Raw genomic sequence first — 13,555 nt, 5'->3', positions numbered from 1 at the left:
GGTCACTGAGGTGCCCACCGTGTTCCCCAGACACGAGGTACACCCGCTAGGCTTTTTACGCTTGCATTTTGTTTTTAAGGTTTCGAGCACCGTGGAGATGTTCCAGGACTTGTCTCTGCCAATCCCCGGGAAGGAGGACCTCGCCAAGCTTCACTCGTCGATTCATCAGAATGCCCCCATGAAGACGGGCACCTGCAGTGACGCCTATGCCTCCCAGGGCTGGATCTCCTACATCATGGAGTACATCCGCCGGTGAGTGCCAGCCCTGCCCACCCACTGAGCCAAACCCCAGACGGCTTCCTCATCTCCCAGAATCCCCTTCACGCGCCTTTCTGGTGCTTTGCCCCCTCTGTAGGTTTGTCGTGTCCTGCATCCCCAGCTGGTTTTGGGGTCCGGTGGTCACACTTGAAGATTGCCTGGCTGCATTTTTTGCAGCCGATGAACTGAAAGGTAAGCCTGTCGTGTCTCGCCGTCCACTCGGGTCATAAGAGGGGCATTCATAGACGCCCACTCACCCGTCTGTCTGTCCCGCTGATCCAGCGCGGGGTCGCACACAAGGTGTTGGCTTATTTGGATTTACGTTTGCTAGTTGGGGGGTCCCCTGCAACCAATCAGATGAGTGGCATAAGAGTGCCATCTCACTTACACACACACACACACCTGTCCTTCTGTCATCGTAATTATTAAGTGCGGTGGGATGAAATTGGCCTGAAGTTTGAAGGATAGCTGGCCCTGCTCACTCCTGATGGCACCACAGAGAGAATTCGGACAGAGGAGGGCGACACGGTCCTTGCTGTGGGGCCCGAGAGTGTCAGCGTGTGGCATGTAGCATGAATGTCACCGAGCTCCATAGATGGGACAGCGAGGACCCCACAGACTTCAGGATCTTCAGACTGGCATTTACAGTCGGCGGGTTTCACCCAAGTGGGTGGCATGCCAAGCGTCTCTGTACCCTTGGCACATGGGGTGTTTGAATTGCTTTGAGTTTGTTGTGCCCGACCTGGCGCCCCTTTTCTGGGTTGTTTGAATCCTCCATTTTGTCGCCGTCCCTTTCTCGTTTTTGGATTGTTTTTCTTTTACTGAGCTGCCATTTTGGCTTTTTCTGCTCAGCGGTATGTTGAGCGCCCGTCGTTAGGACAGCTGTGCTTGTTGTTAGGGGCGTGTCCTGTGAGGTCACGACCTTTTCTCCTCCACACTCTTCATTTGCAGACGTTCCTTTGGTTCTCGACTTTCGCTCTCGTTTTGGATGCTCTTCTGGTTTTGCCCCCCCCCCCCCCCTTTTTCCTGTTGCACACACAGCATTAGGTCTGTTTTTTGACATGCGATTGGGGGACCCCCTGACATGCGGTTTTCGTCTGCTCCCCTCACTCAGTCGGTCGTTGATCTCCTTGTTGACACTTCCAGAGGTTGTGACACATCTGGGGACCTGGAGATGGGCTGGGGGTCTTGGAGTCGAGTCAGAAATGCGTCTTTGATTCCCTGGCCATCACCTTTTCTTGTCACTTGTGCCACTGGCAGCCCCCCTTTCCGGTAGTTAACTTTTGACCTCGGAGGTGGTCTCCCTCGAGGTGAGCCGTGCTGGAGGCTGTGAGGAGGTCTTCGTGGACCTGTGGTGCCTGCTGGCCTCTGTTTCCTGCTTGACTCTCTTTCACCTTGTGCTGCCCATGTGGCTTGCCCACTCTTTGACCCGCCCTGATGCCCATCTCTCTCTTCTCTTCTCTTTTCAGGAGACAACATGTACAGCTGTGAAAGATGTAAGAAGTAAGTAAAGACGCCCTCTGATTATCCATGTCCCCCAGTGTCCCCGAGTGTCCTTCTCTGTAAATGGAGGCAGTTGCAGGCCTCGGGCACACGGGGGCAGTGGTGAGGCCATTTGATATTCGTCTGCAACTGTTACTGTGGTGACGCCGTTTTGTTTTTCTTTCCGTGACGTGTCGCCGGGGGCGTGGCCACAGATGATGTCATTAATTAAGTTGGTGACACACAGTGATGGCCGCTGAAGCTGAGGGGTTTATTATTTGTGTTTCTTTACTGCGACTTTTTGTTTCGGCTTTGACGACTGGCACTTCTGACCTCCTGGCTTTACTCTCGCCAACGTCACCTCTTTGTTTTTTGCCTTATTCCACTGTGGGCAGCACACCTGGCACCAGACCGAGGAGTAAATCTCTGCTTATCAGTTACACGGTGAGGGTCTGCCCTGCCCGCGTGTCCACTTGCCTCGCTTGACCCTCCGTCTCAGACATCTGTCGTTACAAACGAAATGGCGCTGCTGAGACCAGAAAGACGTGAGGGTGGGTCGGGTCGGGTCTCGTGGTCTCCCAGAAGCCCCTTGAGGGCAGGACCTCCAAAATGAGGCGTGAATATCAAAGGTGGGCCTGGGCGCCTGGTCCTAAACTCGGGGTGCAGGCTTCGCGGCTCATACTGACCGAAATGAAGGGCCAGTCTGCAGATACCACCACAGTGGCAGAGAGCCTCCTGAAATTTCAAGTTTCTTTTCAAAGGAAGAAGGCAAACGGAGAGACGGGCAAAGCCAAGTGGGCAAAGCTGAGGACTTGACAGCAGTTGACGGCCAACAGACCCCCAGACTCGGCACACCCAATCACTTTTCTCATCTGTGAGGTCACGTGACACGCCAGGGTGGTCGGCTCTCACTGGGTGGGACCCCTCTGGTGGTCTTTTACTGACTGGATGGCATTCTGCTTCTTCCTCTGCCCTCTGTGAATTCACCCCTGGACCGGACAGACCACCCGCACTGTGAGGGACAATACAAGGGAACACGAAATGACAAGTGACAAGTGCTGCACCTTTTGAAGGGACAAATGGCCTGATTGAGACCCTCCAATGGCGACTGGGTGCCAAGCAGCAGCAGCAGCTGAAAGAGGTGCATGGTGTTTGTGATTTAAGGTGGCGTTGCTGGTCATACATTTGTGTTACTGATTGACCGTCGTGACCACCAGCCAGTGTGCGAGGGTCTTGTGTGACGATCTGTGAAAGTGCAGGAAGAGACCTGAAGGGGAGTATTGAACGTGTCGGCGGCCCCAGTGGTGCCCGTGTGCTGCCAGCGGGGGAGTGTGGAGCCGTCCCGGTCACCTGCTGCCTCTTCATCCTCCTCGTGTTGTAGGTGACTGTCTGGCTGAAGTGACCGGGCTGTGACGTTTGGTGGCTGTGAGGCTTACGCCCGTCTTCCTCTTCTTTTTGTCTCTTTAGGTTGAGAAATGGAGTGAAGTACTGCAAAGTCCTGCGGCTGCCTGAGGTGAGTCGTCTTCCCTTCTCTTTTTTACGAGTCCCTTTGTGTGTTTTGCTGATTTGACACATGCACTCCCGGCTGAACTGAAGAAATGCCTGCCAGGTAATCTGAGGTGCCGCCCTCTTGCCCACCCAGATGTTTCAGTCTGGATGTTCCGGCTCAGCTCAGTCTGTCACCTGAACGCGGAGACCCTCGGTGGCCTGGTGTTTGTGGAGGACACAAAAGAGCAAACGGACAGGATGGCACTTCAGTCGCACAGGCAAAGCGCTTTGAGGGCTCAGAAAGTGACCCCGCTGGACGGGAGCCCCCCTGAGGCATCTGCTCAGTCCAAGGCTCCGGGCCCTTTGGTAACAAACACGAGACTTGGACACGCGCTAATGCCACACATGCCACCGTGTCCTTTTAATGTCCCCTGTGGCCACTTTGTGTCCTCGCGTTTTCATCGCAAACACAAATCGGACGAGTCGTGTGACAGGACGGCCACCTTTCTCTAAGGCGGCGCCCGTGACGTCACAGTTGGTGGTGCCCTTGCCACTCCAGTAATATGCTGGCAGTTGTTTCCTTGCCCACTAGTGGGCGGCAGCTGGCAAAAAAAAGGGAAGAAGAACAGAAAAGTATCAAACTTGCAGTTACGCAGTGGTCCCTGAGGTGGCACTGCCCGTGTGACGTCCCGCCAGCTTTACGTTTTGGTTTTTGCGTTTGCTGATTAAACTTTAGACCGCCCATCAGAGCACCTGCATTGGCGAGTGCCAGTCCAGATGGCATCCTGTTAGTGACCTTAGGTGAGCGTGACAACAGCAGTGACAGTGTAGAAGCCCCAAAGCGAATGACAGAGGTGGTGAAGACCCCCTCGAGGGCTTTGCTCCGTCAAGACCTCCACTTCTTCATCCTCAGTGTCCACTGCCACACGTCTCTGTTCTTTGTTGTTTGCAGTCAGGTAACGGGTCACAAATAAAAATGGCCCGAGGGTCCACCTCAGACAGTCCTGGCGTGGTGGTCTGCTGTCGGCCAGCCCCCCCGTACCCCCACCCCCCCCCCAGTTCTGACCAGTTCAGTTTCCCATTCTTGGGGGATTTCCGGAGGGACGGGTGCCAAAGCGCTTTGTCTGTCATTCAGTTCTGCCTGGCTGGCCCCCCACATATGCCATTCGCTTTGACGTTGTCTCGGAGTCACCAATGTCACCGGAGAGCTCCGTCAACTGTCACTTTACAGAGGGAAAGTCGGAGGCCTGAGGTGGCTGCGGCCTGTCGCTCTTTGATCATTTTAGGTGGCCTCACAGTGGGGACACACAGGTGACGCAGGTGGCTGCTTACGTCTCTGGGGCTTGTAGCAGCAGCAGGTGACACGGGTATCGTGACTTGTCCCTTTTGCTTTTCTTCCCTTCAGATCCTGTGCATTCACCTCAAGCGCTTCCGCCATGAAGTCATGTACTCGTTCAAGATCAACAGCCACGTCTCGTTCCCCGTGGAGGGACTTGACCTTCGACCCTTCCTGGCCAAAGAGAGCTCCTCCCAGATTACCACCTATGACCTGCTGTCTGTCATCTGCCACCATGGGACCGCGGGCAGTGAGTCGCCCTTTGTTTCCAACACCTGAGCCGTTTAGTGTCCGTCCTGCTGGGTTTGTAGCGGAGGGTGGTGTTCGCCATTGTGGGTGGGTTGCCACTCCAATGCCCGTTGTGAGTCCAACCTTAAGAGTGTGGCCTCAGGGGGACCAAGTGGTCCACCCTGTTTGGTCTTCAGTCACCAGGTCGTGTGCTTTGGGGGGCTCTCCGTGTTGATGGCCCCTTTTGCGTCTTGTCTGATGGCACATTTCAGGTCTGTGGGTGCCGTAGATTCAGTGAGCTGCTGGTGTTAAAGTGGTGACTGGCAAGGTGGCACTCCAATGAGGTGGCACGGTGACAGTATGACCTGAACAAGAGACCCCCATTACAGCTTTTTGGCACTAACATGGCTTCTCTAAGTCTGTGCCAACTATGCCTTGACACATTTAACGCGCATCACAACCTGCCATTCACTACAACTAAGAAATGCAAAGACTTGTGGGTAAATGAGAAAACAAAAGTCGGGGGCCGACGGGCACAAATGACAGCCACCTCAGAAAAGGAGAGATGCCAGCCTGTGCCTGTTCAGGGGCAAACACGAGGGCAGGCAGAGGCCAGGATGCCACTTGGACCAGCAGTACAGTGTCCTGGCACTGTAAACTCGGGAAGCTCCTCAAAATGTAATGAAGCCCCCAGAGCAGATGAGCGGTGTGCTCTGGGGGGTGGTCGAGCTGTGTGGCCGTCACGCTGGGCCTGAAGTCCCTTCAAATGTCCCCTGATTTCCTCTTTGTTTCCATCGTCTTCCTCTCCGTCTGCACTTCTGCCCTCCATGTCTCGCTTGTGCCCTCTGATGGCTGTGAAGGGAAGTGCAGGCTGCCCGTCAGCCACGTGTGGAGTTTGTGTTGCCATTTCCTGATTGGACGTTCATTTGTCGCCCTCTGGGGGTCTGCCCCTGGACCCTTGGGCGAGCGGGTCAGAGGTGTGTCTGTGGTACTTTCACCAGTCAGTCAGTGCAGTTTGTTCACTCAGCAAATCTCGTTCTGGTGGGATTGGGTGACGCAGTCCGGGGGGACGCTAGAAGAAATGTTGAAAATGGAAAGGAGAAAACTCCATTTAAGGGGGGGCCGTCCAGTGTAGTGACACGCAGCACCCACGGGGGGCTCGGGCAGAATGCAATGCCACCTTCTGGGGGCCGTGACTGGGTGTTATGGGCAGGACTAGGCGTCCCCTCAGAGCTACAGGAGAAAGAGGAGATAGAATTAGTGGCAGCGCCCCCTCTTGCCCCGGAGTGGCATCGCTTGCCTCATCGGAGCCCAGAAGGTGGTCCCCGGGCGCACATGCCAGACCACCGTGATCTGTCACGGCTCTTGAACTGCACACGCTGCTGACGTGACTTACAGAGCACAGGTGGTCTGTGCCGAGACCACCGTTGGCTTTGCGTTTTTTTGTTCCTTGTTGCTCCTTTTTTTTTTTTTTCAGGGGGCGTTTTCTCGATTTTGGGGGGCTTTCTTTCATTTTTTCCTTTTCATCTCGTTGGAGTTTTTTTTCCATCTTTGTCTCCTAAGGCTGTCATCATTTTGTGGTCCATTCGTTGGCAGTTGCTACTGCATTGTTGCACTGGGGGGTCTCGCCCTTCACAATCGCTAGGGGCTTCACCTCAGGGGGCCGGAGTGCACTCGGGTCCATGGTGGTCCATGTTATCTCAGTAGCCCCTCCTGGGATGTTTGGAGTACCAGCAGACTGCTAAAGGTGGGCCACGAGAAGTCACTGGTCACCTTCCCCCCCCCCCCCGATGTGCCAGTGCCCCTTGGTGTGAAGGTGAAGACCACCGCTCGTCTTTGTGAAAGTCTGTCCAGGACTCGTGAACACAACGCTGACCTCTGCTCGGCCGCCTTCCCCACCACCCTTTGTCAGCTGGGGGCTTCAGGGTTTGGTTTTTAAAGAAACGGATGGGTGGGCAGATGGCGTGATGTGGGTTTTGTTAGAAATCAGTCGGCAGGCCCCCCGATTCTGAGCAGGTGCTGGCGCGTCGCTGGCCGCTTGTGGCATGAGGTCACCACGTCACCGAGGGTGGCTTTGGTCGGCTCGTCTGCGTCACTTGCTGATGGATTTGCTTTATCTCGTTGTGTACGTAGGTGGGCACTACATCGCCTACTGCCAGAATGTGATCAACGGCCAGTGGTACGAGTTTGATGACCAGTATGTCACGGAGGTCCACGAGACGGTGGTGCAGAACGCCGAGGCCTACGTCCTCTTCTACAGGTGACTCTCCCCGCGTTTGTCCTTAAGGGACCCCAATGGCAGACTTTTCTTTGGCCGCAGGGCCGAACACATGTGGACAGAGGGGGGATATGGGAGGGGTGTCTCAGCAGTGGGCACCCTGGCAGCCATCCCAGGTAAATGGCCGCCACTTGTGCCCACTTTGGGGATGTGCACATGCGTGAAGGCGGAGACCACCCTAATGGTCAGGTGTCGGGCAGCCCTTTGCATTTCAGTGGCGTACCAAGGGGTCTGAGCAGCAGCAGCTCCTCGAGCCCTGGTGGCCTTTGCTCTTCTGGTGGGCTGCTGTGTCCTCAGAAAGCCCCCCTTTGTTTTATGTTTCCCCTGTCTGGGCTTTCATTGCACATGACACGGTAAGAGCGAGTGAACTCGGGGGACCCTGAAATGTCACACACCCCACCCGTGGTGACACTTGTTTAGGTGCCATCTGGCGACTTAAAGGACGAAGCCCACCCTGACTCGCCGCTTGGTGTTTCTGGTTTGTTTTTGCCATTCACTCCAGGAAGAGCAGCGAGGAGTCACTGCGGGAGCGGCAGAAGGTGGTGGCCTTGGCCAACATGAAGGAGCCCAGCCTGCTGCAGTTCTACATCTCCAGGGAGTGGCTCAACAAGTTCAACACGTTCACCGAGCCAGGGCCCATCAGCAACCACACCTTCCTGTGCCCGCACGGCGGTGAGCCCGTCAAGCTACTGGCTAGGGTGACGTGATGGCAAGTAGTAGGATGGGGCGGGGGGAGAGAGAGAGAGAGAGAGAGAGGGGGCCACAGTGGTGTCGAATCCCAAAGCAGGTGACCTCCACGTGGGGTCCTCTGTCAGGGTGGTCCATCTGTCACATTTGAAGGGCCCCTCGCCGTGACGTCTATTAAATTAAGTGACAGTAATCAGGGGGGTACTGGAGTGACATTCTGCCATCTCGTGGGATTGTGGGTGTGACAAACGGCCGGGCACCAAGTGACGTCCTCTAACGCTCTTCTTTCTTTGTTGCAGGAATCCCACCCAATAAGTACCACTACATTGATGACCTGGTGGTGATTCTCCCCCAGAATGTCTGGGACTATCTCTATAACCGGTAAGCCATGGCCTTCCTCTCGCCTGAAGACCCCTTGCTGCCGTGTGCAGCGGGGGTCTCCATTCACTCCAACTCACTCGTAGCCCTTCGTCGTCGATTCAGGGGTCTCGCAGTTGGATTCGTGGAAGTCCACCATCACCTCTCCAGTCTTCTTGATTATCAGCCCGTCCTTGTTATTGGTCAAAAGGTCCCCAAGTCCTCCTGTCCACCACACTGTGTGCCAATTGTCTGAGATGTGCCCTGCACGAGTGTCTTAGTGAAGTGAGACCACCGTGCCGATTCCCTTTGTAATCTCAAAGACGTCTCCTCTCTCGCTCTCCGTGCTCCTTTGTGCTGCACTGAAGAGAACGTTCAGGATGCGTCCTCATGGGTGTGATTGGCACGCCAAGGCGCTATATGGCCCCACACCCTGATGGCCTTCTTCATGTCTGGTGACCGTAGGCCACTATGGCCACCGTCCCACCGTTTGGGTTTCCTGGTTGTCTTGTTTTAGCTCCTCCTCCAGAGAGTCAGCCAGGAGCTCGTGTGGGTGGGGCTAAGGTGATAAATTGTGCTGATTGGTTAGCAAACCTGTTAGCAGTTTGGACTTCAGGGAGTTCTCAGTGAAGATGGAGCACCCAGCCAGTGTGCCATGCCACGCACCCCACCCAAGCAGTTCTCTCCCCTATAAAGTACGCAGCACGCCAAAGTGAAAAGGTGGTGGTGGGGGGTCAGTGGGTGCCCACCGCATGTCCCGTTTCACATCACAGTTACAGCCCCTGTTGTGAGGTGGGGACCTCAAGTGACCAAGGGTCTGCATCAGTTCCAGCAGCAGGAAGACCCTTATGGCCCCCAGGTCCTTCATTTCATTCAATCTGCACCACCCTGGTGTTGTCTGAGCCCCCCAGGGCACTCCATACTTTGCCCACCTGCCAGCTCAGCGGCCTCCCCACTGCCCACTGCTGGACACCACTTGTAACTGTTGTGCACCAGGAGACCCCAAAGCACTTCTGAAATTGCCCACTTGCGGGGAATTTCGTGTCAAGCCCCCTGGTAGACATGCGGGCAAACGCTGAATCTTTATGGAATCCGAGTTGGGGCTCCGAAGAGTTGCCTGAAACAACAAGGTGGTCATCTAAAGCCCACCTGGAGTCCAAAAACCGAGGGGACCAAAGGTCCGAAGAACAAGGTGCACACGTGGACTCCAAAGTGCTGTGGGGGGATTATAGGGTGGACCCCCATAGAACAGCGTAACGAATGCTGCAAAGAAACGTTTGAGCCCCCTGACTGCTCTGAGGGGTCCAGCTGTGCCCCTCCTTCTGTTCCCACTTGTTTTGTTTGGCTCCCTGGCCTCTCAAGTGCCTGGTGACAGTCCAGCCCAGTCGTGCCCCCTGCACCTCTCTGGTGGTCCGCTTTTCTTTCTGCCACTCGTCTCCTTCCTCATTTCCTCCCTCGTTTGCCACCTTTGTATTTGTGGGGCTGTGGTCATCGGGGGGTTTGCCCGGCGTGCAGCCATCAGCTCGGTCCACTGAGGGGGCCGCGTGAAGCTTTCTGCCTTCCTGATTGTGTGATGTTGAACTGGGGTCTCGCACATTAATGGGGGGACGCCGTGACATGGCTGGCTGGTGTCACAGCGAGGCCGTCGATCCGTTCAGACTTTGGGCCCCCCCCCCATGTCCAGCCCGAGAGGTTCGTTACGCCCTTGTCAGCCATGTTTGTCTGTTGCAGGTTTGCCGGGGGTCCTGCTGTCAACCACTTGTATGTGTGCCACGTGTGCCAGGTGGAGATCGAGGCCTTGGCCAAGCGGAGGAAGATTGAAATCGACACGTTCATCAAGGTGACCGCACAGCGCTGCCCGCTAGTCATGTGCTTGTTGTGGGGTCACTTTACCTGTCCAGTCCCGGACCCCCACTCCCCCCCCGTCATGTGTTTTCTGCTCCTGCTGCTGTCATGTGTCCTCTTCACGCTGGCACAGAGTACGCCAGCCCCTTGTCTCATCTCTTTACTTTGTGCCCCGGCTGGAGACACAGAGCTGTGCCACAGGGTGACTCAGGTACCCGGACAGGAAGGTCCCAGATGATGCTGCCCAGGTGGCAGTGTGGCAGAGCCCATGAAAATTTTCCAAACTCATCGTCAAATTTAAATGTATTGAGGTTTGAAACCCCCAAGACAACAAATAAAATGGCAGCCAAGTCCTGCTGTGACACTTCAATGCGGGTGACACTGGCATCAAACCACAAAAGTCTGAACGTTCATTGAAGTTCACTTGAAGAAATAGGTGTGGGGGGGTTATTGCCATGTGCAGAGGCCCACCCGTGCCCACCTGCTGAAATGTGCCCAGTAGCAGATCCTTGTGTCACTGCCACGCTGGGTGCCCACCATTGTGAGGCCTTGTCCCCTGCTGCAGATCTGAGTGGCATGCCAAAGATGCCTGCACTTCCCTCTCTGGTGGTCCCTCTCCATGCCCTGGTGTGTGTGAGTTGGCACTGCAGTGTGGTGTTGGTTGCAGAGGGTCCATTGGCAGCCCAGATTTCCCTGGTTAGTCTGGTGCCAGTCACTCCTCCATGCGTCCCGGGGTGCCCCATTGCTGTTCTGTGCCAGCACGGTCTCGTTCTTGGTGATGTTATGATATTGATGAGTAAGTGACCCTGACAGCGCCATGTGACATCACCCAGGTGCAGCTGGCACGACTCGCTTCATGCCCGCCTGACGCCCATTTCTCCTTTGTTGCAGCTGAACAAAGCCTTCCAGGCTGAAGAGTCGCCCGGCGTCATCTTCTGTATCAGCATGCAGTGGTTCAGAGAGTGGGAGAGCTTCGTCAAGGGCAAGGACAACGGTAGGAGACTGAGGTGGCACGTGTGGGGGTGGGTCATGGCGTGGACTGTGGAGTTTGTCCCGTGCCCACTGGGGGCGCTGGCATGGTTGCAGTCACAGTTTTGAAATGTTGTGTTGTGTCTCCCTGTAGAGCCGCCAGGCCCAATCGACAACAGCAGAATCGGGGTGATGAAGAGCGGCCACGTGCAGCTCAAGCAAGGTAAGTCACCAGGAGCTCTGCCACCCTTCCCGTCTGCACGTCACTCCGGTGCTGGCATCCTTTCACTGGCCACCAGCCGTGTGTGACATCCGAGGGGGGCCGTGCTGTGGTGTGAAGTCGGGCTCGTGGCTCTGCCGCCGCTCTGAAGGGTCTTCTCGCTTTGCATTATTCATCCTGATGTCCTCGGGCCGTTTGCTTTATGTGACGCCCTTTGTAGCTTTGGTGACGTTTGCTGCTGTTGTCGATAAAACAGAAAAGAAGGCGAGGATTTTATCTAACGGACGCCTCGGCAGCCCACCAAATCTGCGAGAGGGTCTTCGGCATAGTGCTGACATCCGAACGCGCCTGGTGCCCCCGAAGTGTCCCCACACTGTTGCCATCAGCCATCTGCCGGCATCTCGTCCTTGACACATTTAAATGTCCTGGTCACGAGTTGCTGGCCACGAGTCTCAAAGCGCAGACCTCGACATTCCGATGACGGCTGACCACTTCACCCCAAACTCAAGGCGCAGGCCCAGCTGAAAGGGGGATCGGGCGCTTTAAAGTCACAAAACCCCGGGTACAGTTGGCACACACAGTGTGTCACTGGGGACATCCCAATGGATGATCTCCATTATTCAGCAGCGAATCCTCAAACGAGAGTCCAAACAGCTCAACGCCAAAGACGGGCGCCCACAGTGATTGGCACAGAGAGCCGGAAGTGGAGCTGCGGTGCCCAAGGAGGGTGGAGCCTACAGCTGCGTGGCTACGCCTCCCTCCGGGCTCAGGGCAGAGCCACACATGACGGTGAGCGGGTCACTTGTGGATTGTCTCCCGGCAGGCGCACTGGTGACTGCTGGTGGTGACAGTGACCTGTCCTCGTGTCCTGATTCTGTAGGAGGACACGTCTGATTGATTTCATCTTCTGACCCATCACTCTCTGCCCTCAATGCCTGCCTCTTTGGCACTTCTTGTCAGCACAGCTGATTGATTGGCACAGCTGCCATGACTGGTCAGAAGGGTGTCGTCGTAAAACCCAAAGCCACCGCACCCTCTCGTCACATCACGTCCACCACCAGTTATTGTTCTGCCCGAGCTGATAGGTTTGACGTAATCTGTGACTGGGCAGGCCCCAAGGGCACAACAGGAGTTCAAGCCATGCGGGCACAGACATTGGACTGGTGCCACTTTCCAGTCTTGTGTGAACAGTGGTGGCTGCCCTTTGCTTCACGTGATTGATCGTCCATTTGGCTGAAGACATGGACCCCCTTTATGCCATAGGCGCTGCTGCCCCATGTGTGATGAACACCCGCTTGGGCCCAGGACACTTGGGGGTCTCCAGATTTGAACACAGAAATAAATGATAAAGCGACTAAAGCCGACTTCCTGTGCCACTCGCCTTCACCGTCTCTGAGGTGGTCCTGGCTGCTGAGCCCTTAATGGTCTTGATGGGAAGGGGGCTCACCATTAAACTGTCTGAGCCTTTCATAGCAAATACCCAAGATCAGTGCGTGCCAAGTGTGCCAACATCCAGCTCTTCATCGATCTCACACACACCTGAACTGTACCAAGGAGTGAGGTCCCCAAGTGCCACATCACTAGGCCACTCTGAAAGTGCAGGAGTCCCACAAGTCGCAGCAGGGTGCCCAGAAGTTGCCATCTGAGCGATGTCGGGCAGACTGGTAATGGCATGGGGAGGTCTGCCGCCCATTAACGGCTCTGTGTGTTTTATAGTGTGATGGCACCGATGCCCCCAGGGTCTGTAAGAGGGGTCTGTGTGCGGGTGGGTTGGTGACTGTCACGTGTGTTCCTGTGCCACCTTACCCACGTCTGTGTGTTCCCTCTGCAGGAGCGGATTACGGCCAGATATCCGAGGAGACCTGGACGTACCTGTTCACCATCTACGGCGGTGGCCCCGAGATCGCCGTGCGCCAGAGCGTCGCCCAGCCCGACACCGAGAGCCTCCATAACGAGAGCAAGATCGAGGCGGAGACGAGGGCTGTTTGAGGAGTCGCCTCGGTATGTGCCCGCCGCCGGTGCCCGTCGGGGTGTCTCGCTTACCCCCCCTGACCCGTCTGTCTCCTCTGTTCCTCCTCAGGTTTTGTCCCAGCAGAAGTAGCGACGCCGACTGCGCACCTTTGCAAACTTGTGAGCACTTTGTGACGTACGATTGTGTCCTCCTGTGATGTGTCATTAAAAAGCGAATGTGTTACATGCCGCTAGAGCCGCCGTCCACCGACTGACGAGCCCGCCTGGCACTGTGTGCCCGCTTACTCCGCGCCTGGGAGCCCCTCGCACTGGAAAACCCGATGGACAGACTGCAGTCACCGAGTGGACCTCGGAGTTCGTGTGCGACTTCTTACCTTAGTGCTTGTCTTATCGGTGGCCTTAATAAAACATTGCAGGTCACACTGTCACCTCAGAA

At 55.8% G+C, this 13,555-nt stretch overlaps 1 protein-coding gene across 1 annotated transcript in view; it reads left to right on the top strand.

Annotated features, from left to right (window-relative positions):
• usp20 (ubiquitin specific peptidase 20) overlaps nucleotides 1-13,555 on the top strand; it is a 35,748-nt gene extending 22,193 nt beyond the window's left edge. Inside the window, exons 14-26 of the mRNA XM_028809025.2 lie at nucleotides 80-252; nucleotides 356-450; nucleotides 1,728-1,761; nucleotides 3,208-3,253; nucleotides 4,634-4,814; nucleotides 6,926-7,052; nucleotides 7,573-7,742; nucleotides 8,057-8,138; nucleotides 9,846-9,954; nucleotides 10,851-10,953; nucleotides 11,083-11,151; nucleotides 12,980-13,149; nucleotides 13,229-13,555. Of these exons, the coding sequence (XP_028664858.1) occupies nucleotides 80-252; nucleotides 356-450; nucleotides 1,728-1,761; nucleotides 3,208-3,253; nucleotides 4,634-4,814; nucleotides 6,926-7,052; nucleotides 7,573-7,742; nucleotides 8,057-8,138; nucleotides 9,846-9,954; nucleotides 10,851-10,953; nucleotides 11,083-11,151; nucleotides 12,980-13,137 (1,347 nt within the window). The 3' untranslated portion in view covers nucleotides 13,138-13,149; nucleotides 13,229-13,555. The remainder of the gene's footprint in view (nucleotides 1-79; nucleotides 253-355; nucleotides 451-1,727; nucleotides 1,762-3,207; nucleotides 3,254-4,633; nucleotides 4,815-6,925; nucleotides 7,053-7,572; nucleotides 7,743-8,056; nucleotides 8,139-9,845; nucleotides 9,955-10,850; nucleotides 10,954-11,082; nucleotides 11,152-12,979; nucleotides 13,150-13,228) is intronic.

The sequence above is a fragment of the Erpetoichthys calabaricus genome, chromosome 9, assembly GCF_900747795.2.
Source record: "Erpetoichthys calabaricus chromosome 9, fErpCal1.3, whole genome shotgun sequence".
Lineage (NCBI taxonomy): Eukaryota > Metazoa > Chordata > Cladistia > Polypteriformes > Polypteridae > Erpetoichthys > Erpetoichthys calabaricus.
This window is presented reverse-complemented; position numbering and strand designations above follow the sequence as displayed.